General features: G+C 39.9%; 1 protein-coding gene across 1 annotated transcript; it reads right to left on the bottom strand.

Moving 5' to 3' along the window:
* Positions 1-280: 280 nt before the first annotated feature.
* On the bottom strand, positions 281-22,471 carry CFAP57 (cilia and flagella associated protein 57). Its single transcript, XM_054285497.1, has 22 exons — positions 22,288-22,471; positions 21,891-22,207; positions 20,322-20,605; positions 19,988-20,153; positions 18,900-19,052; positions 17,691-17,830; positions 16,855-17,020; positions 16,352-16,465; positions 15,639-15,851; positions 14,830-15,003; positions 13,444-13,605; positions 12,859-13,014; positions 10,714-10,807; positions 9,854-10,044; positions 9,288-9,461; positions 7,997-8,155; positions 7,462-7,605; positions 6,241-6,357; positions 5,068-5,202; positions 4,841-4,984; positions 928-1,054; positions 281-644 (listed from the first exon to the last, which is right to left on the bottom strand). Exons 1-22 carry the CDS (start codon positions 22,469-22,471, stop codon positions 478-480), a joined length of 3,681 nt encoding a protein of 1,226 aa, XP_054141472.1. The 3' UTR covers positions 281-477.
* Positions 22,472-22,497: the final 26 nt, after the last annotated feature.

The raw sequence follows: 22,497 nt of genomic DNA, 5'->3' as shown, positions 1-22,497 counted from the left end.
TGGAATAACAATGACATCGGTCTTAAGAGCAGCAGTCCTTTGTATGGACATAGGCAATTTAATAGTGGAAAACAAAAGGCTGATGTTGAATTTTGCAGCACAATGACACCAAATTAGAATTCTAGCAGAAAAGGCCTACAGTTTGACCAGCTCTTCTGAATTAGGACACATTAGTTTCCAGGAGAAAGATGAATACCTAATATGAAGGCACAAAGGTTAGTCTAACACTAGCATGAATTTATTTTTTTTTCTTCAGGCTTCTAAGTCTCATGAAAAGGGCAGATTTCAGGAAAGTAGAAGTGTTCAGAGCACTGATTGTTTAATAAATGCTCCTAGAGGAAGAGTATAGGATGATGTAAGTCTATGCTGTTGCATTTCTGATCTTGCCAGGAGGATATAATAACATAAAGCATCCTTGAACCACATCAGTGTTGCTGTGTCTTGTGGCTTCTTCCCAGATTCAGGTCAGGAAGATTTCTAACTGAAAGAGACTGCACCTGGAGAGTTCAGGGCTTTCCCCATCTCCTGGACTTGATCTCGCAGATATTGAATTTCTAGCTGCTGCATTTCTATGATTTTTTCACTTTCCATCTCTGGATTCAGCCTCAGGACAGCTGGGCCTGATGGAAGTTCAGCGGAGGGAGCTAGAGGATAAAACAGAGAGGACATAGTACAGTAAAAAGGTCCAGCTCATACAGTTCTTGGGCATGAACAAAGGAAAGAATCTTTCAGGGCTGAAGGAGTAGATCTAAATAGTAAGAATCTGCAGGATTTAGCAGCTTCTACAATTAACATTAAAATGTACCAGGTACCACCAGGCAGACAAGTTAGAATGAAACACAGACAGTAATAAAATTGTTCACCAAGGACCAAAAGAGCTTCTGCCATGAGTACTGACAATATGGAAAATATACAAGAGCTATTCACCTGTGTCTTGAATTGCCTTTTTGCTCTTGTTTAGTCTCAGTGCAGACTCGAGGTTGTGCACCTGCGTGTTGGCCACCCTCAGCTCTTGCCTCAAGTCATTAATTTCCTTAATCAGACTCATATTTTCCTGCAAAAACAAACATGCTCATAAGGAAAGACACAGGCACTATCTGGCTGAGCAAGATGTATCTTCATATCTTTGAGAAAGACACTGGGAAGTACAGAATCAGTATCACAAGCAGGTGTTGGGCAATCAGGAGAGTACACAACATTTCAGGTAAGATCACAGTAGATGTGACTCAGTACATGACAGTATTCAAACCATGTAAGCTCAAAAAACCAATATTTGTTTTGCTTTTCTGACTGCAGCTGCACTCCAAGGTATCATCTTCCTTGCCAATTCCAAATGGAAGCTCAGGGCCTTCCTAAATATATCCAATTAATTCAGAATTAATGCAAAGAATTCCCGTCTCTCCCTCCAGTGTGTATTATTTTACTTTTCATTTGTCACTATGTATTTGTTCACTTAAATTATCTTTATCTCTTTGGAATTAGTCAAAGCCCTCTTCATTAGTTCTGACAGACATTACTTTTCCACACACCTTCCAAATTATTAGAAAATCTATAAAGCATGTGGAGACTTGAGGTACCTACTGCTAACAAGCTGTTATAAGGAAAAGTTGACAATGTATTAATCTCTTATTCTTTTTTTAAGTCCATTTTTAGCCCATAAGAGTTCAATCCTCTAATTTTTTAGTAGCCTACCATGAAGCATCTTCCTGAAAGAGCTGTGAAAGTGCCAGTAAATGTAATTTACCTATTGTTGCAACAGATTCAAAGACTTAGCAAAACCAGTATGGTTAATACTATTTAAGGATGATAATACTGCTGCTCATGATTTAGAAACGGGAGCACCATTAACTAAATATTTCTTTTCTGTATTCAAGAGAGTGAAGTACAATTGTATATTTGCTTCTTACAAGGACATTGAAATAACACATCAGTAACTAGGGCAAATGTTGAACAGCTGCCATCATACTTGAACTACTTCAGCAACTATTTCAGCTACCTGAGGTGTGTTTTTTAGAACTTTTGGAACACAATGGCAATATTTCAAAAAGATAGATGGCAAAAAGGCATGTTTAGGCTACCTCACAATACCAGTCTCAAGCAGTAGGGAACACACTGAAACAGCAGGAGATAAGAACAAGGATAAATGAAATTTTTCCATGAAAATGGTGCCTTCAAATCTTATTTTCTACTTTTGTTTTAATGATAATTTTGGTTGATAGAGATAATTATGTTGCCACAAAAGACTGTGCAAAGCATACGACTGAGTTCCTTTGAGTATCCTTATAAAGTGTTGGCACCACACAACTGCAGGCTGGTCAGAAGTGAAGTACAAAGCCCACTGCACCTCTCAGTCTGTGCCTGCACTCAAGGACTTCAGATTGGCAGCAGTAGCTCAGGGCATGTGTGGGGCAAGATTATCAAGACTTCACACTAAGACAAGTAGAGCAGCTGTGCTTTAGCTTCTCCTCAGCTGAGAATCACTGACTGGAGGAAGAGTGTGGGATTCATTAAGTTCTGAACTTGTTGGGCAAGAAGAGTTGCTCTTGCAGTGCTTATGCTGGACTAGAAATGCAGCAGGAGTTGGTGTGCTCAGGCAGCTTTAGAACTGTAATGTTTTGCTGAGTCTGACTTCTCTAATGCAAGCCTTTAAATACAGATGAAATTTGACTCCATGCATTTATTCCAGAGCTTGATCCTGAAAGAGCACATGAAGAGGGTAACTTCCAATAATCAGTCAAGGTAATTTTCTTTTAACCAGCTTTCAGGGTTGGGTCATAACATTTGCCTTTAGGTGCACTTTAGTCATGACCACCTTCATATGTTCGTTCCAAGTGATTACCTGCTGCTGTGAAATGAAGATCTTGCTTTTGGTCTATCAGAAAATACAATACAGAGTCTTTTGATGAAGCAATCTGGGTTATGTAAAAATGTCTTGTTTAGTTTGCTTGATGCTAAAAGACTGTTGGTTGACACTGCTAATATTTTCCTGAAGAGGCCTTTTCTCCAGAGAGATTAGCCTTTAATTCAATATTTACATTCTGACAGAATGCTTGCACTGCAATGCAACGTCACAGAATGGATATATAAAACAAATATTCATGGGAAAACTAATTGTCATGGGAGGTTGTGTCAAAGAACCAATTGTTTCAGAAAAGGGACTGATCAAATGCATGGATAATGAGGCCATCAGGTACAATGACATGTCATATGGATGCAATCTACAGTCTAGGAAGTCCCTACAGTGCTGACTGTCAGAGACAGGTAGGACATATAGAACATTTCATCCTATATGGGTTTCAGTTTAAGCAGCACTACTTCAAGGTTATTCAGTGTCTCTGTTTTTATGTATCCAAAGAAACCATTACAAATACAGAAGGCTGGAGGAAAAACTAATAGCTGAATAACAGGCAACTTGTCAACTGGTAAGAATAACTAAAATTATCTTGACAGTTCTAATCATCTGTTGCAGCAGTCACTAGTGGAGTGTACCTATGAATAATCTCTCAAAGAGGAGGGCATAGCTCTGAAAATGTAACTGCAACTGAGGAATAATAGAAATACAGAGCTGGAAGACTGTCAAGATGTCATTTGCTTTTTCAAAGCAAATCCTCACAGAAGTTTGTCTAAACTAGTCTTAAAAGCCACTGTGAAAGACTGGAAGGCCATGATAATTCCTGCTGGTTATAAAATCTCATTAATCTACTGGACTTCAGAGAACTGCTTTTTCTTTGAAGAAACCAGGCTGGTTAGAATCTTTGATATCTTCATCTTCCAGATGTTTTATTAATTTGGTTTTAATCATCATTTCATTTTAGGCTTACTGATCCAAGACATCAAGTATTATCATTATGAACACCATCTGTCACCCTATTCCAGTAAGGAAATTCTTCAGGTTATTTTCTGAACCCATCTCCTTTTGTTCCAAGGGAAACATCTATCTCACAGAAAGAGTAAAAAAAAAAAAGTTAAAATAGCATCAAGGAAGAAGATTGCTGCTGTCTAGCCCTGAAGAAGCAAATTATGAATAAATAGCAAACAACAGATGACTTAGGAGGGGAGGAGATTTAATGATCCTGAGGAAGCACAATAAAGTAACAATGTAGAAAGGGCTACTGAGGGGAAAAGGAAATGCTGACTGAGCAGAAGGAGAGCATGTTAAGAAGAGACTAGAAAGCTGTCCTTCTAGGATGTCTGGTGTGGAGCTCTAGGTCCTCCCACTCCAGATAAAAACAAATTGGATCTTTGACCCCAGCAGTCACGAGTTTACTTTGCCTTGTAAGAAACAAGGATTCTGAGCAAGAGATCTTAGTACAAATAGACATATTCCCCATCTGTTTCTGAACTTCCTTGAAAATTTTGGATGTGAAAAGCAAAAAGTTCTTCTCAATTCACACCAGTAGGGATGGACTATGTGGACAAAGAAGGGTTTTTTTTTCCTTTTCTTCCTCCAAAATTACTTCCTAAACATTACTACATAGCAGATATAGCTTGGCATCCAAGCAAGGGCAAATTGACTATGATGGCAATTATAAGTACTGTTTGAAATAAAAAGTAGGTACGTTAATTTCCTTTAAAACATCCATGCAACAGAAGTTCCCTATCTCCTTTTAGGGAGTGGGAGATAAACAAAAGCCTGACTGATCTCTGACTTCCGAGATCTTACTCTTTTTGTTCAGAAAAGTTAATGGAAGCACTTGAAAAATGTAGGAATTTCTGGCAAGAAAGTCAACCAAAACTATTTCAAAGTCCTAAGAAACCATAGCAGAAAGGTTAATTAAGTCTCTTATGTGCAGGCATTTCCTTTGTTCCCACTCCACAGCACGAGGAAAAGGCTGATTACCTGTACGATGCGCATGTAAGCAGTGTGCTGTATTTCCTTATCCTTCATCACCTTCTTCCTCAAAACTGCCAAATTCCTCTCGTTGTACTCTTGCTGTTTCTTGTACTGCTGCTGCAAATCTGCATCTTCTGCTTGAGCCTCCACCTGAGAGGGCACAGCATGTTGTCTCAGTAATGACACTACTAGACACAGTCATGGGCAGGGAGAAGGCAAAGGTCCTGACTCACCACGTCTGGCTGATGCATATACTTGGTGTAGAGCTCACGGATACCATCTTTCATTTTTTTGGAATCGTTGATGAATCTCACACAATTATGAAGATCTGCCTTAAATCGTTTGATGAGGGTTTCCATATTTTGCCTCTGCAAGAACAATGCAGTCACATTCTTAGTTGGTTCATCAGAACACTCCATTGTGCAATTTTCTAGAAAGTCTAGTGGAACTTGTGAAAACTCTCATATACTTTCTTCCACTTCATTAAAAAAAATTAATTAACAACTCACTGGGAATGTAAGCATTATGTGTTGAACAGCAGTCATAGATTTTAGGAATAATAATAAGCCAAAATATTTTTATTAGGTAATATCAGTGACAACCTGCAAAGATGACAACTGAAAAACAGTGGCTCATTATGCTATTGCCCACTGTCCTTTCCTAAACCCAGAATCACAGAATATGCAGAGGTGGGAGAGACCCACCAGTCCAATTCAGCTCTGCCCAGGACATCCCCAGGAGCCACATCATGTGCCTGAGAGCATTGTCCAAATGCTGTCCTACCTTCTTATTTAGAAACAACACACCAACAGTTAAGGAGAGAAGGCAAGGGACAAAACGTATCAGACACATGCACAGCTTGCTGATTTCACATCAAGACTGCCTTCTCATTCTCTTTTGGTTTCTGCCAGTCCTCCCTACCTGCTTCCTCACCCATGCTCTCATGCTTGCTAAGCTCCTCCACCTTCCCCTGCAGTCCCTTTTCTTTCCTCATGTCTGATATGCTGTCAAACAAGGGGTCCTGGACTCCTCCATTAATGAGACCTTCCTTTCTGTTGTCCTACTAATGCCTAGGTGGTATCCTGCATGCTGCTCCTGTTTAGGCCAAGTGTCCCCAGATTTCAGACTTGGGCAGGAACAAGTAGTTCAGCATTCACCTCACTGTTTTCTTAAACTCAGGACAATATGTGTTGATTCATAAATAACTGGATTTTTTAAAAATATGAATGCTCTAAGCTGGTTGCAGGCTTGGAAGTTTTGTGTCTTTGTCCCCCCTGAGCAGAGACTCTCCTGGTCCTTGGACACAGCAGCCCTGCAGTAACTGTTTGCTCAGATTAATGTTTCACCAGGGTTGTGTCCCCACCAATGCCATTCTGGGGGACCTGCATGGTGGGGGTACCCCATACCTTTTCCATCTCTCTGTGCACCTCTCCAGCAGTTGCCTTCTGTTTCTGCTGCAGCTGGGTGATGTTCAGCTTCAGCTCTACGCTCTCCTTGCGGAATTGTTCCAGCTCCTCCTCCATCTGAAAGGAAGCGGGAGGAGGAAATCAGGGCTAGAAGGAGACGTGAAAAAATAACACATAACAGGAAAACCAGAGGCTGGAAACACAGACTTGAGGGAATAGGTCCCCCTTCAGGTCGAAAGGCAACATGAGAAACGTCAATTTTGTAACAACACTGCCCTCTGTCAGAATATACAGAAAACCACACAAATGAATGTGCAACTCCCTGCTGAGTCACATTAATTTAAATTATGTGATACCCCTTACATTCCTTGAGCTGAACGGGAGCTCTACCGTTCCATCTGAACAAAAAATGGATGAGGGGGAAATGGACAGTCAATACTGGAAAGAGAAAGGGCAACAATAACTAGACCCTGATACTGAAAAGAAACAAATAGATTGAAAACTGTGGGTAGTTATGCAGAACACGCAGGAAAAAACAATAAGGGTACTATAGAATTTACTTATGGCACAAGATGGTGACCAGAAAAGACAACAGGGATTTCATCTTGCTAGTCTGAAGTACATACAAATTGTTGATTAGTTTGCATTTTATTTAAAAGACTATGTCACCATAGTCCTAGTTTGATTGAGCTAAGGATACATCTATGCAGAGATCCAAGTAAGCTTCTATCATAAATAAGTTCCCTCAATGAATTTGCTGCATGCTAAGTATGAATACATTCAAATTTCCCATGTATCAACTGATGAATACAATTTGTCCATATACCTAACCTCTAGCAGAATTATGTTTGCATAAATCTGCAACATTTCTGAGAGAAGAAATGTACTCTTTTCTGCCAGATCAGTAAAAGCAGTGTCTTGCAAATTCTGTAAGGCACATGGAGGGCAACCACATAACGATAAGATCTATTTTTAAGCAAAATTTAGAATTACATACAGGAACTGAAATAACTATGTGGATCACTGGTAGCATGTGATAGAAAATTAATTAGCTATTTTCCACAGGTATTTTTATTAGCTGCACAGATATTGAATCAGTGCTATGTATCCTTGAAAGAAGTCAAGGAACAACCAGGGTGGAATCTTTCACGGACTTGTTGGGTCATGTTTGTATTTAGACAATGGGCCTAGTAGCAGAGGCCAAATGAGAGTGTTACTCACCTCACTGATCTGTTTCTTCATTGTCTCAATATCATTTTCACGTGACTCTATTTGCTTCTTAGACTCCTCTATTTTGTAACTCAGTACAAACTTGAAATTTTGCAGTTCCTGATTTTTCATTTTTAGCTCATATACATACTTCTCCTGGAAGAAATGGGTACAGATATCTGAATCAGAGCCAGCACTCTCACACAGATCCCTAGGACAAGATACAAATATGGAAGAGACAAAACCAGCAGTCACAGATCTTGTGGAAGATTGAACTCCAGTTGCAAATCTACAGGTTAGATGGGAAGGGGCAAAAAATGCTGAGCCATCTACAGATCCCAGAACAGGGGATAAGGAGGTCAACATCCTGAACTTGAGCTCTCCAAAAAAAGCTTAGAATGCCAACTAAAAACCAAAACCCCAAACTGGAGATCACAAATTCATTAAGTTGAAGCTGACTCTTCAGTCATGTGATATTATCACAACTAATAAGTATCTCTAATTAAGGGAGGGGATTTTGACCTCATCCAATTGTCCACTTTCTCACCTTCTCTAGGATAGTTTCAGTTCTCTCTTTAACATCTGTCTTTAGTGCAAAGATATCCTTTTCCAGTGATTTAATGATGTCTTGCAGCTTCTGCTGTTCTAGTCTCATTTCCTCAATATCCCTGTTTCGGTCCTTGAGCTCTTTCTGTAGGCTGTTCAACTAGAGAGGCAAACTAGTGAGAACTTACCAGTCTCCAAAAGCTGTGCACAGCTTGGTCCTCCTGTTCTGTAGGATACCTTGTAGACAGTGTGGATAAAGGATATAAAATTAAGATATGAGGAAGGAGCAGCTCATCAGTTAAATGCCTCTAACTCAAAAGGGGGTTGAGTGTCCATTTTGCTTTTTCTGTATATTCTGACAAGAATATCTGCTGCACAGGAAGGAAGGAAGGAAGGAAGGAAGGAAGGAAGGAAGGAAGGGAAGGAAATTGCATGCAGCAGCAAGAAGGGTATGGATATTATACCTAAGCATCAGCTGCAGCTAACACTCAATCCATGGAATATTCTCATAAGGTGAAGGCAATACATCTCTAAAGATGGAAGACTGGAAGGGTGCCCAGTTCATAGCTCTTGGGTACCCTCAAAATCCCTGCCTCAGTACTAAGATCTGCAAAACCAAGAAAGTTGGAACCAATGAATGGCACTGGACAACCTGTAAGGACACATGAAGAAAACCTTGAGGTCTAAAAGATAAAGAAATTAAAAAGACAGTACCATGATAGTAGAGGGTATGAAAAGAACCTCTCTGTCTCCAGATAGATACTGGAGAAAACAAAAAACAAAAAAATGTCTCTCTAACATCCTTAGGCAAATGTACTACCCAGACCATAAAAGAGGTAAAATATTTTATGTCTCCTTAAAAATTCCAGTAAAGCCAATAACAAATGATGATGCAAACAAAACACAGGGATTATTGCATCGAATGAAGCAGTAGAAGTATTTTACTAATACAGCAAAGTATTCAATGATAGAAAAATTAAGAGTTCGTTTCTTTCCTGTCATAGGACGAACAATATTATTTATAGCTCAAAACTATGCAGATCAGAGAAAGTGTACTAATAAAAACATACCTCCTGTATCATCTATCTCTAATCATATCAGCAATACAATCAGCAGACAGCTTCTTCTTCTGTCCAAATACTCTAAACATTCAAACTAACCTACTGTTCTCATATGAAATGCCACATATTTACAGACTAGATAAATGGACTAAACTGACATGCCATTAATCACATTCAGTCCTCAGTTCTAGGTCTTGTGAAGCTCTGATACTAGCACAGAATAAAAGATACCCTTTTATTCATGACTCCTATTTCTCCTTTCAGTTGGATGTTGGACTCCTTTTCCTCCAAGAGTTGTTTCTCATACTTGTCTTTGAGCTCGAAGATTTCTTTGTCTCCATCTTCATAAATTTGTTTCTCCATTTCTTCATGTGCTTTAATCTGCTTCATCATACTCTCCTTTGTCTGCAGTTAAGGAAAACAAACATTAGAGAATTGTAAGAGACCAATAAAGGAGGGAAATAAAAAGTTATTTGTTACTGTGTTTCTCCCGGGAGAATCTATGTTTAGTGAAATATTCAGTTGCAGCAATTTAATCTAAGATAACTTTTTAGTGGATTAAAGCAACTTTAGAAACTGAAAACATACACATTGAGTTTTTTGTTTTTGTTTTTTAATTTAATAATTCTTAAGACTTGAAAGCTTCAAGTTAGGAATCTGGCCCAAATACTAACATCAGCAAACTTGTTCTGCAAGAAATCACAAACCAGTATCACTTAGGATCTTTTAAAATTGCTGGTTTTGATGCAATTAGAATTGCTGTTTCTTCCAGGCTGTGTGCAAATCAAGCTTCCTACCTCTTCCAGCAGAACAGATTTATGTTTCAGTTTTTTCTCATACTGTTCTTTTAGCTCTGCCATAGCCTTGGTTTTGCTTTCCTCCAAACTGTGCAATTGTTTCTCATATTCCTCCTCCATCTTCTGGGATTTCACCTGAAGCTCCTGGTATTTCTCATTTTCCATTGAGAGTTTCTGACTACTGTCAGATTCTGTTAACAGGAAACATATGGAATGGATAAAACTAATAGAAAAGAAGACTGAATCCTATCCTTCTGCAGCTATCACTGCCTTATTATTTACTGTCTTTTTGGCAGCTGGTTGCAATAAATTACAAGTAGAATTACAAGTAAAATTACTTTCTTCATCAGATATACAGGGGCTTTAGACTCTGTAGCCATGCAAAATTGACAACTAATTTAGGCACTTCCTTGGGATGACAACCATGGCAGAGCTGTATGAGCTCAACTGCTACAAAGTATGAGTAGGCAATGGAGTCATTTATGGGGGGACTCCTTGGTACTCATTTGCAGTATTTTTATCTTGACTACAAATCTGGAGTCCAGGTATTTCCAGGCTGTGTGCACCTCATTGCTGAATTGAATGACTGCACTGTTCTTGCGCAGTGAGCTGTGCATAAAATTAATGAAGAAATTACTAATCTCAAGTACTAAACCTCAAAGACACAGGGTCCATGTGCATGTTCTCATCATAGGCACATGTATGGTGCAGTTTAGACACCCATTTGGTCTGCACCAAATACCTACATGACATACATCCATTTTTCTTTACACCTCTGCTCTAGTAATCCCTCCCTGTGACTTGCTGTCAATACAGCATTTCCCCCAGTTTCCAGTTACAAACATTTGTTACAGTCTAACCTAGCTGTTTCACCTCCTTGGCCTGTTTATCTATCAGCTCAGACAGTTGAACCTCGTGTTGTAGCTTCTGTTTTTCTTTCTCTTCCTGTAAAATCTGGGATAAAAAATAAGAAAAATACATTTTAAGTTGAAACTAGACAAAGCAATGTCCAAATTGTTTGTGCTATTGCCCTTGGTGAGGAAAGCAGAAATGCGTTTGAAATCTCTCACCAAAACTGAGATGCCATGTGTCACTAAAACAAGTTTTCCCACATATTAGTTTGTTTTGACAAGTTAAGCTAAGGAAAAGCAGCAAACAGTGTTCATATAACACAAGTTACTGATCCTAATCTAAAAAGAAAAGTTTGTGAGCTACAAAAGCCTCCACTCCTTTATGTGTGCCTGCCTGAGGAGAATTTGCAGTTCCATAAATTATTGTCCACATATTAAAGTTCAAGCTGCTTCCTGTCTCACTTGAAGCAACTTTGAGGTCCTAAAATGCTGACATTTGCATACTATGACATAAACCTAAGCAAGAGTGAATTTTAAATGCCATTTGCTTGAAATGTCAGCCTGCCACTGTAAATTACTTAATCTTCTATAAAAGCACAAAGAACTGGAGCAAGAAAATAGCTGAGAAATTTCCCAGAGATGCTAGGAATTGTACCATAGTTACAATATTTTCACCTTTTTCTTGCAACAACTTCATGGGTCTTTCATAAACAAAAATATTCCATTTTTCTGATGGATACAACTAGAAAATTTAGCCCTTTCAGTCTAAAGCTGTCATTCAGTTTAATCTTAACATGTACTGATACGTGGACAGGAAGTACAACTTGCCTGCCTAGAGAACCATATTCATCTTCAAAGGTATTTGTTTACAAGCCTATAATCAACAAGTCAGAGAATTTTCAGCTGAGATTATTATAAATATATAGCCAAGCACTACTTATCAAAAGACCTGAAGAACCACAGAAAAACACCCAGCAGAGATAAAACAGAGGTAGAGGAATCCACAGAGGAATTTAAATGGTTTTCTTGTACAAGGTTATGTTCTACAAAAGAGAGAAAAATAGAAAAGTTTAAACTCAAGTTATTTAGACAAAAAAACCCACAATGAGACAAGCCAAAGAATCTGATAAAATACTTGAAGAAAACATTAAAATGAATAATTAAACCTCCTCAAAAAATGAATATCAAAAACCTACTGGAACAATTGTAGGGCCAAAAGACAAGAGAGGTATAAAGAGAGAACTTGGAAATTACAAACCTGCAAAATACTACAACTAATAAGTCACCTGACAAGCTTTCATACTGAACTTCTTTATGTGGAGTCAAACAGAAATACTGCTTAAAGGCACTATGCACAACTCGACAAAATCAGCAGTAACAAATCACCAGAACAGGACAATATTCACCCAAAAACTCAAAAAGAACATGAGGTTGACAGGATTGAATCATGTGATATATAATCCCTTACTTTGAGCACTGCCAAAGAAATTATTACTGGATCCCTTGCCTTCTATATCTAAAAGAAGTCCATAAATATAACAAATTACAGGTCAGAAATCCAATGTGGGCACCAGTCAGATGGACAGAATAGCATTATCAGACACACATAAACAAGACACTGGGAAGAATTATCATAGCCTTTGCTTTTCAGGGGAGCCCTGCTTCATGACCACAAAGAAATCAATAAGCACACAAACAGAAGACATGCAGGGAATAAATTTTACTTTTGTTTTCAAAAAACATACAAGAAACCTCAGCAGATGTTCTTAAAAATCTAAGCAGACAGGACATAAAGAAGGCAGCATTAAGGAAAATAACTGTTAGATCCTGCAGCAGCTGCAGTCTTATATGGAAAGGAGCTTTTAAGGCACAGTGCCATTTCTACTACTGATCCTCAGGCTCAGGCAGTATTTTTTGTGCTGGTTTTATGTGGAAAATACTTACAGGGTACCTAGGAGAACTCTTGCATCCCCTTGTACGTGTAAGATACTTAACTCAAAGATAGTTTCATGCTTTATAAATATCAAGAACATCTTAAACTGGAAAGGAATGCTTTCAGATGCTGTATGGCATTTCTACATATGTAATGCAAGCTTGAATTCAACTCTTCAGTGAAAGATTTCTTAGTATTTGGTTCTGCAACATGAATCATACCTGGTGTTTAGTTTTAAGGAAGTCTATTTCCTGAGTGAAATTCTCTTCCAATGATTTTATTTTTTCTTCACAGTATATGTCCTTGAGACGTAGCTCGTACTCACTTTCTGTCTGTAGATCTCTCACACAATTCTGCAGGTCTAGTATTGCCTGAGTCTGTTAGGACATGGATGAGAAAACAGTTTTAAGGGAGGGAATATTTGCTGTTAACAACAGCTTGTTAAGGATGTTTTATTTACATGCACATATTTATGAACAACAGCCTTCACAGAGAATCTTCAGACAGATGACCAAGAAGTCCTAGAACTAAAGTTCCTTTGCTGTCTTAGAAGATAGTTTATAGCAATGCATCTTCTGACTTCTCTATTCCATTAGAAGTGCTTTCAAGAGATTGGGGAACGTATTAGAGAAAAATCTAGTCCACACTTGCTGTTTGTACACTGCTGTTTGCATATTGACAAGCCACTGCAGCAACTGGCTGTAACCTCTTTGACCAAAGCCATACTGGACTGGCTGGTAACAAGCATTATGCAAGTGCAATTGACAGAAATCCTATGGTTTATGTTCACAAGTTGCTCCTCCTACCTTCTCATCTATATCTGATCTCATGATCAACACTTCCTCAGCATACTCGAGTTTCTGCTCTTCTTTCACTTCCCCAGGTTCTTTATCATGCACTCTCCAGATAAATACACAGCCATCCTCTGAGGCAGTCAGTAGAAATTGGTCATCACTTGTTACTGTCATCTTAGAAGGAAGAGACAACAAAATAATAGAGGAGACATGGAAGAATGGAGATACAATTTTATTTTACACCACATTTTTCTCCCCACCCCCACACTCTCTTCATTTCTACCCCAGAAATTCAACAGTGGAAATAATAACACAGTCCCACTACCAACATTTTGATTATGTTTCCTACTCCTGTTCCACTCTGGTTGAAATAATAAAGGGAAGGGAAATAATATGTGTAGATACTGGATCTGCTTCTGGTCTCAAAGCCATAGCACGATTTTTGAAAACCTGAAACAGAAAAGACCTTTCTAGACTATTATAGCACAGATAGGCCATTTATATGACAACTCCAAAGGTCTCTAGTGTTTTTCTTTGAGAAGTTGTGTGAACAACAGATGGCTAAATGTTTTCTTTTGAAACTACAACTAAGCTCACCAAGAACTATGTAGTAATAACTGCTGCCATGTCCTCCAGACCTCCTGTGGCTGCCTGATCTTGCATAGAGTACCTGGGAGCTGATACAGCTTACAGCTGAGGTGAGAGTTACAGTAATTTAAATTCATATTCTAATATTGGACTGTGTGGGGATAAGTCAAGGTGCTGTAGTTGACAGTGGTACTTAAAATACCAAATTTATGACCAGCTTTAACAACACAGAACATGTGGCTTCCTGGAGAATGGGGACCTACCAAAGCACACTGAGAGAGCTGGCACAAGTGCTCACTGAGACCTTTCAGTCGTTTGGCAGCAGTACTGGCTCACTAGAGAAGTCTCAGCCCTCTGGAAATGGGTGAATGTGATTCTCCTCTACAAGAGAAAGTGGCACAGGAACCATCCCTGGAGATATTTAAGAGATGTGCAGATGTGGTGCTTGAGGACATGGTTTACTGTAGACTTGGCAGTGCTGGGTTAACAGTTGCACTTGATGACCTAAAAGCTCTTTTCCAACCTAAAAGATTCTATGACAAAATTACCTTCCTCTTTCCAGAAGGAGCTGTATCAAAGTTCTCCATCCAATATGCCATGTTTTGTAATCTGGTGTAAGCCACTTTTCAGTCAACAGCTTATTCCCTGACATATCTAGAGACAGGACTCCTATGAATGCTGTGCTATTCATTCTCCATGTGCAGACTCAGCCTTAATTTTAACATACTATGAATTGAGAAGGAAAATCAGCCCTAAAAAAGGAGCTGTGTGCAGCTGGCATTACAGGGAAAAGAAAGAACTCTGTGCTACCTTTGTAACAGCACCTGCATGGGCCTGGTACTCGCTGAAATTCTTCTTCTGAGTTAATGGGTACTTCATAGCTCGAATTGTCCCCAGGGAGGTCCCAACAAAAACCAGGCACCCGGAACGCGAGACAGCGACAGTGGTGTAAACAACATCACGGGCAGGCACCTCATGCTTGATCTACACATCAACCAACAGCACAACCATCACACAAACCTCACATTACAGCACATATTTGATTACATACTGCATGAGCAATTGTTATACCTCTGCCTGCAGCACATAGTGCAGTTAAAAGAATCTATATGCCTATAAAAGTATAGCCTCAACAGTAATTAGTACTAAGTTTTATACATTGAAAAAAAATTGTATTTAAGATAAATATTTGATATAAAATCTCTATATTTGTTATAGTTACCAGTATTAAAATTTCAGGCCAAGCTGATGTGTGATCTAAAAGATGTAATGGTTTTCACATACAATTTACTACTTTTCTGGGAAAAAATGCACGTAGATACAGTGATAGATGAGATACACTTGTATTTCAGCAGAATAGTTGATGCAATATTGCCTAGCTAGTTTGTTACTTGGATTAGCAGATTTCTAGGTGAATGCAAGTAAAATGACAAAAACACGAAACTACAACAAAATCTCAGCTTTCATTGTAAAAGACAGAAGAACACAAAAGTGTCAGTAAATACCACAGCTTTCAAAACCAGACTGATTCCTATTTACCAAATGGATGCTAAGGAAAGCAAAGCACCAGTACCCTCCCCAGAGAATGTAGCAAAATCCAGGAGTGTTTCTTAGCTCACCGAAGACTCTGAAATTTCTTTGAGAGTTTGGTCAGATCCAACAGCAAAGATAATTTTGGCATCATAAGTCAGGGAAATGCTGCTGTAGATGCAGGTCTTGAGCACACACTCTGACTCCTTTTTACCTGTCAACAAATTCCACTTATACACAGCACCATGTGTGTCACAGGAGACAAGTTTAGTGTCATCTGAACTCCATTTAATAGCATGTACCTGGCAAAAGTAAAACACACCAAGGAGCTTGATGTTAGATTACAGACATACAGCATGGAGTCATTGTACTGCTAAAGCCATGACAACTTAGAATCATACTTCAAAGTCTTACTGAAAAGCCTCTAAATGTTTCTCAACCAATTCTATTTTAGCATTAGAAAAAACCAAAACCAGTAAGAACTACTTCGTGAACACGCTATCAGGAAAAAGTTCATTTCAATATGGAGTAGTAGATTTTATTTTTATGGTGTATTACTGGGATATTTTACTTTGTTCAGCCAGCTGCCAACTGTTCACTTTCAATTTAAGGGCAGACTTTTCAGGTGTATCTAGTGCATGAACATTTTGCCTTCTGACCAATGAAAACTAAGTTTTCTATTTCTGTTTTTACATTTTGGGGCCATCTCAAGATCCAAAATTGTACTTTACCTCTTCAAAATGCATCTTAGCAACTAGTTAATATGTTAATAAGTGGTACTGTGTAAGATTTGTTTACTTACCATCCCAGTATGTCCTTTCAGATTAGTAACATTCTCAAAGGTGATGCCGGAATAAATTTGAATCACATTTCCATTAACTATAGCAAAAAGATGGCCTCCATTACTGAAAGAGCACTACAAAAAGAACATAACCACCCATTACTGTAGATGGAATGGATAAAAACACTCATGCATTGAATTTCAATTACATCCTTTAATATCAAATTGTTGCATGAAAAGAAAACTCTATTACATAATTAGCCACTTACAGTTTTCTTAATCAATGCTTTCCCCTGTAAAATTCAGTTCTGGAGTATTTCTAAGCAAATTATCCCTTCTGCTGCTTCCCACACACATCAGCCTCTGGGACTGTTCTCCAATAGTCAGAATCAATTTCTCTAAGCTTTGATATAGGATATCACATATAGTACTAGGATGTATTGGAGAAGTTTTTATTTTCTGTCATGTTCTTCAGCACTCTGCTCCACATAACTCTCCAATTTCATTTTTGCACCACTCCTTACCTCTCTACACTTTTTCACAGCAAACTCCTTGAAAACATGCATGTCCTCATACAGGAGACTTATAAATCGTAGTTTGTCAGAAAACCCAACCAAACAGAAAAAGCCAGTGGGATGAAGGGATACTGTGTGTGCTTCCTCCTGATATTCCTTACACAGCTCCAAAGTGCTGAAAGAGAAAAACATTGAGCAGTATGGAATAGCACAAACTCCCCATTGCACACTTGACAGGATATTATCTGGCCCAGCAAGGATGCCTGCAGCTAAAATCTGACTCTGCCTTGTCCTTGAGGAAGTGTGTTGTTGTTCAGGTAAGTAATGATCACAGAGATGTTACAGGAAACAAAAGCAAATTTGACTTTCTGGTTCACAGAGAAGGTGTGGGAGGTGCAAGAGCAAAACCTTGTGTACTGTAATATAATGAAGAAGGTAAATGAACTGCTGATTGCAATCCTACACAAGCATCTCTTGAGATTTGTTTTTCCCTCCAGGGAACCTCAAGAGCTGGAGTCATTTTGCTTAAGATCTATGCCTAAGAAGCAGGATATGGGGCAACAGTATCTTAAGACAAAGCTGAATGAAAGAGTTTTTTCCAAAACACAAGGAGTCTGACACAGAAATAGCTTAATAGAAAAGGCTTTGTATTCTTTTGGCACCAGTTTTAAAGGCACTGCATATTCACACTCCCCAAATCATGTCAGTAATACCATTTACATCCCACACTACACAAGAATTTTACCAGAACAACACTCTCATTCATATGAGATTGCTGCTGTTGCCTCCTAAATACAATATACAAAAAAGCAAGAGGTAATAACAAATACAAACAACTCTTTTACTTTTTCTTGTAATTCCAGATGCGGACAGATCTATCCAGGGAACACGTAGCAAGGATGGGTTTCCAAGTACACATGTCCAGACCAGTGATTGAATTAGAATGCAATGGGAAATTCATATATGAAAAATAAGATATCTTCTCCTGAGAAGGAATGAGAACATTAAGAAATCACAAATATTTCATTGAAGGCAGTAAGGCAGAGTTCATTTTTACATTTATACATTTTTCACTTATCTATCATAGGTCTTTGCATACAGTTGTAGAATAGATTTCAGGGAACCACTTCATCCTTTCACTGCCCTGGTCTGAACATAAAAATGCTAAAAGCCTGACATTGTTAGTTTTAAGTTCAGAATTAATAATCAAGAAAAGTGATGCAGGGCAGAGCTGTGAGAGTAGAACATAATTGTAGGTATATAAAAAAAAGGCAAGTTAGATAAATAAATAAAACCGGACCTGCAAGAATTCAGTTAATACCTTCTGGTCAGGCAGATGCTAAAAAAAAAGTCAAGTGCTGAGTGATAGAAAACTTCACTAGGATGTCTAGCTACCACATGCTGGAAGTGAAGCACCAATAAAATGTTAGGCTGCATGTGGAAACAGAACCCCTAACTACAACCCCTCTTCCTGTAAAGATCTTTCCTTATGTCTGCACACAGGTTAGGTACTCAATTCCATAAAAGTCTATTTAATGATAATACATTTTCCACTTATCCTTGTATTATTTAATTCCTTTAGAGTAGGGAAGGTTTTTCATTATGTTTGTATTTCACAGAGAGGTTCCACTTCTAGCTAAGGCTTCACCAACTATCATTTTAGAGTAGAATGAGATTCCCATGGCTCTTCCAGCTTTATCATTGCAATAAAGTTTCTGCCTATTAAAGTGGAGCATGGACCACAGAGTTACATGGAGGATATCTCAGTTAAAGCCTTAGTGAAGTGGTTCAGCAGTAACAGGCACTCTTTAATGGTCTTAAGTGTTCTTTATCCTCCTCCCGAATAGCATCAGGTACTCACAGGGAGGGAGCCTTGAGCAAGGGGCTACAGAAATACTGCCCTCAGAGAAGCACACTGAGCACTTCACATCTTGAGCTTTAGGGGTTCATTTGAAGGATTTAATGGGAACACATCACAGAAAACAACACTGACTAGCCTGTATCATTACAATACTGGACATGAAAGCTGTGCAATGTGACTGAACTGCACTTACCCTTATAAGTTTGTTGGAGAACATAGTAAACATGTAGAGCTGATTTTTATTTGTGCTAACAACCATCACTTCCTCAGAGGGGCTGAAGCATATCCATGTAATGTCCTGTCTGCTTGACTTTTTTGGGTCAGTGCTGAACAAGTCCTGAGGCAGCTGCACAAGAAAGGCATGCTGTGGGATGTGCCAGGTTTCCATATTTTGGCAGTAGGCATACACACACAAACTTTTGCTGTAATGCTCCTCTAATAAGCACATACATAATATCAGCAAGACAATCTGGATATTTAATGGCATATAAATACTGCAAGGCACGGAACAGAGGACAATCTAATGGCATTCATAACATTACAGCTGAAATAAAGTATCAGGGGACATCTCAGCAGTAATATGAAGTACTGCACTAAACAAGAATTAAAATGGTAGTAGAAAAATATCAAGAAAAAAAACCTAGCAAGTGTCAGAATGAGAACTGCCTAAAAATTGTGATTAGAATAACAATTCTTTGTAATGTATGATTAAGGTAGAAGTCTTATTAGAGGATCTCATGCACAGGGAAGATCCAACCTTTTAGAGTGAGAGTATGAAGTCTTGACCAGTTCATTAGAGTTAAATGTTCTTATCCAGAGATTTCAGTAGGTCAATGCATACAGTTTGCTATAGAACATTTAGAAGGATTATTTAAGAGTGCATAGGTCTCATGACAGCTCTAATAAATACCTGAGGGAGAAAAGCCTCTACTTGGAAAAAAACAAGCAGCCAAGTTCTTCAAAACTGATGTAAACTATCTCTTAGTCCTGAAAGTCTCCACAAATAAAAGTTTCTTAAAGGTTTCCTGAAGTTTAGCAGCCTCAAAGCACATTTTATATGTGGGAAGGAAACATACAGAACTACCATGCAGAAGGTCATCAGGCACTATCAGTGTGACCTTTGGCAACTCCATTTGACATCACTAGGATAGTTAGCTAATCCTTACAATACAGTTTAGCAGTGTGCTAAAAATTATTATTAATAACTAAATCAGAAACACTCACAGTTCTCTAAACAGGGCTCTGCTGCATATTGCTTACAAAAGGTTTTTCCCTCCTTACCCAGACTTCTTGTCTCTCCTCATAGGCCTCCTCTTCAGAGATCTTCTCAAACAGAAGAACAACTCCTGGGCTAGGTGAACATGCAAAGCCTTTGGAATAGGCTGCAACTGCAGATATTTGAGGCAAAGAATGCTGTTGTAAACTGGTATCTTCACAGGTCGCTCCACTAGAAACACCAGAAATGCAATTAGGAAATGCATAAAGACTTAAAAATAAAGAAGCACAAATCAAAAAATGCTTAGCAGCAACTGACAACATGAACTGGACAGGAAGGAAGGAACTAATCTGCCTGCAAAAGCATGGAACTATTATTAATAACATTGAAGAGATTTACCTCTCATGTTCTTCTGTTGTACCTTCTTCTTGTTTCCTGGGTGGTTTCCTGTACTCCAAATTTTTCTCCCAGTACAGGTCTCCAGTCTCAAACAAGCTAAGTTTGCCTGTGTCAGTGCCACATATAACTTCCTCCGCAGACAGCCAGGCATGGCACAAGTAGTTTTCTGGCTCTCCCCTTTGTAAATTCATCTGCTTTAAATATCCTTCACTGTACTTGAAAAGTTTAAAATAGCCATTTCCAGTGATACAAACCTGGGTATTGTCTTGAGGATTAAAGCTCACCTATGGAACAAAAAAGAGAGGAAATATTTTTTCCAACTATGTTCAAATAAGCAATTATTATACCTGTTCTGAAGACTTTCTATACCAGATACAGGAATACAAACAAGGGAAGATGGTTCAGGGAAACATACAAGGATACCAAAGAGAGTAAGAATTAGCCACCATAACTACATACTGCAGTTTTCTGCCTTTCAAAAGTGTGTCTATTAAAATTAAATTACAAAAGTAAGGCCAAAATACCTCTTTACTACTGATGAACAAATTTTTCCAGTAGCAAGCTTCTTGAAAAGTTGGACCATTTGTTCTCAAAAGGCCAGGAATAAGTTCTGTATTCCTGTGTTTCAAGCTAACAGTATGTACATGAATTCACATAATTAGGTGTTTTATTTGTGAAAATGATGGAATAGCCATCTCAATATTCAACATGGATAGGAAGGGTAGTTTAAGTTAATTTTTTATGCTTTATGGGACTTTACATAGCCAGAGTCTTTACATTCCCCTCTCTTTAGGAATTGAGCTCATGAATTCAGTGGTTGAGCCAACCTCTGCTTGTAGCTGTACCCCAGAAAAAATGTCAGCTGGAGTTCAACCAACACATGGACTGAAAGTGTCAGACCTCCCTACATGAACGAACCTAAAAAGGGGCACCCAAACCTGAATGCAGAAATCATTTGCGTGCCATCAGCCTGCTCCTAGCCACTCTTCTCCTCCGCTCTGAACACAGAAAACTGCAGGAAGGAAAAGGTGCACTGAGAGCTTCCAGAAGTGTGTTACTACTACTGGGCACAGCCCATCTATTTAGTGTGTGCTTTTGCAGGGACACAAGGGACACATTGCACACTCAGTGCCTGTTATACTGGCCTCATAACATAGATCTCATGTGATGTAAGAGAATCTCATGTGATATAACAGATACAGACATGAGAATGTCTATTATGGCTCAGTGCAAAACTTTATTTAGCCTAGTGTCCTATTGCTGAGGGAGGCCAACAGCAGATGTCAAGAAAGGTCAGAGAAACTGTATGGATTCTACAGTGTGGAGCCCTCTCCTCCTCTTGCCGTGGATAAAAAGCCATGCGGCCACGGGAAAATGCACTGTGCACACGTCCTGAAGGATGATCGCATGTCCAAAAGTTTGATCGTTTTATCCAAAGTTTTGAAAAGTGGAGTATGGTCCCGAAGAACCAGTCAGCTGAACGGGAGTGTTAATAGCGATGGGCAGGGCCGCTGGCACAGCTCGGGCTCGGCAGCTCTGGGAGCCGGCGGGGCTGGAGCGCTCCCTTACCTGGCAGGGGCCGTCACCCGCGGCCGGGACGCGGACGGTCGCCACCAGCTGCTGCTTCTCCCAGAGCCAGCAGGCGAGGTGGCCCTCGGGGGGGGCGGTGGCGGCCGCCAGGAGCTGGCTGTCGGGGGAGAAGGCGAGGGACACCGCCTGCCGCGCCGGCTGCTCCTCGGCGGCCAGCACCTTGCGCCGCCGCGCCCGCTCCGCCGACAGCTCATAGACCGCCAGCACCGGCCGCTCCCCCGCCGCCTCCGACAGCGCCAGGAACCGCCGGTCGGGGCTCACGGCCAGCGCCTGCACGCCCCGGCTCTTCTTCGTGCCTGCGGGGAGCAGAGCGGTCAGGGCGGGCCGCAGTCGGGACCGGCACCGGGGTTAGGGTCGGGAGCGGGGTCGGGGCCACCTGGGATGAAGTTGTGCCACTTGTGATCGATGTGCAGCCGCAGGCAGCCCGCCCCCGCGGCGTGCAGCACCACCCGCTCCTCCAGGAAGCAGACACCGCCGGCCACCCGCGGCCGGCAGCCGAACACGGCCACGGGCAGCACGGCAGCCGCCGCCGCTGCCGCCGCCGCCTCCGCCTCCGCCATGCTGCCGCGGCCGCCGTCGCCGTGGC

The sequence above is a fragment of the Melozone crissalis genome, unplaced genomic scaffold (genome assembly GCF_028551555.1).
Source record: "Melozone crissalis strain CALT ecotype California unplaced genomic scaffold, PUWL_Pcris_2 ptg000045l_1, whole genome shotgun sequence".
NCBI classification, from domain to species: domain Eukaryota; kingdom Metazoa; phylum Chordata; class Aves; order Passeriformes; family Passerellidae; genus Melozone; species Melozone crissalis.
The sequence above is the reverse complement of the archived record's forward strand: the minus strand, read 5'-3'. Positions and strand labels throughout refer to the sequence as shown.

Bases quoted from the DNA above. Each gene is read 5' to 3' on its own strand.
- CFAP57 (XM_054285497.1), bottom strand. From the start codon at position 22,471: ATGGCGGAGGCGGAGGCGGCGGCGGCAGCGGCGGCGGCTGCCGTGCTG. The intron at 13,015-13,443 runs GTAGGAGGAGCA...ATGTCCTAACAG, and splicing joins GATCAGATATAGATGAGAAG to ACTCAGGCAATACTAGACCT. The intron at 8,156-9,287 runs GTATCTTTTATT...TTGCCTCTCTAG, and splicing joins TAGGAGTCATGAATAAAAGG to TTGAACAGCCTACAGAAAGA.